Source organism: Penaeus monodon, chromosome 19, assembly GCF_015228065.2.
Source record: "Penaeus monodon isolate SGIC_2016 chromosome 19, NSTDA_Pmon_1, whole genome shotgun sequence".
Classification (NCBI taxonomy): Eukaryota; Metazoa; Arthropoda; class Malacostraca; order Decapoda; family Penaeidae; genus Penaeus; species Penaeus monodon.
The window spans coordinates 30,702,745-30,703,071 of NC_051404.1; the positions used below are offsets into that span (position 1 = coordinate 30,702,745).

Here is a 327-nt window from a genome sequence, read left to right on the forward strand (position 1 = left end):
ATTTTTTCTTATCATTCCCCGTCTTCGTTTACAATTGCTCTATTTGGCCGGCGTTACGATGTTCCTTTTGAACAGACGCTCAGGACAATTCCATTCGATCTCGCAATACCTGAAATGGAAATCCAAAAACAATATCTTGGAATGTCAGATATACGCAATTACGTGTTGCATTTCCCATTGCAAAGCTCATTCTGGAACTGTGAACACTGTACGTACAATTTCCGCGGACGGAAAAAATGTCAAAGATTCCAAAGAATGGAAATATTTTTTTCGTCCTATTTTTATTTTTATTCCTATGTAGCCTTTTAGAGGAGGGTACGCACTCTT

At 38.2% G+C, this 327-nt stretch overlaps 1 protein-coding gene across 1 annotated transcript in view; it reads right to left on the bottom strand.

The window, feature by feature from the left end:
- Window positions 1-53: 53 nt before the first annotated feature.
- The window catches only part of LOC119585379 (metabotropic glutamate receptor 2-like), a 1,324-nt gene continuing 1,050 nt past the window's right edge, over window positions 54-327 (bottom strand). The window contains exon 2 of the mRNA XM_037934046.1: window positions 54-109. Within this exon, the coding sequence (XP_037789974.1) occupies window positions 54-109 (56 nt within the window). The remainder of the gene's footprint in view (window positions 110-327) is intronic.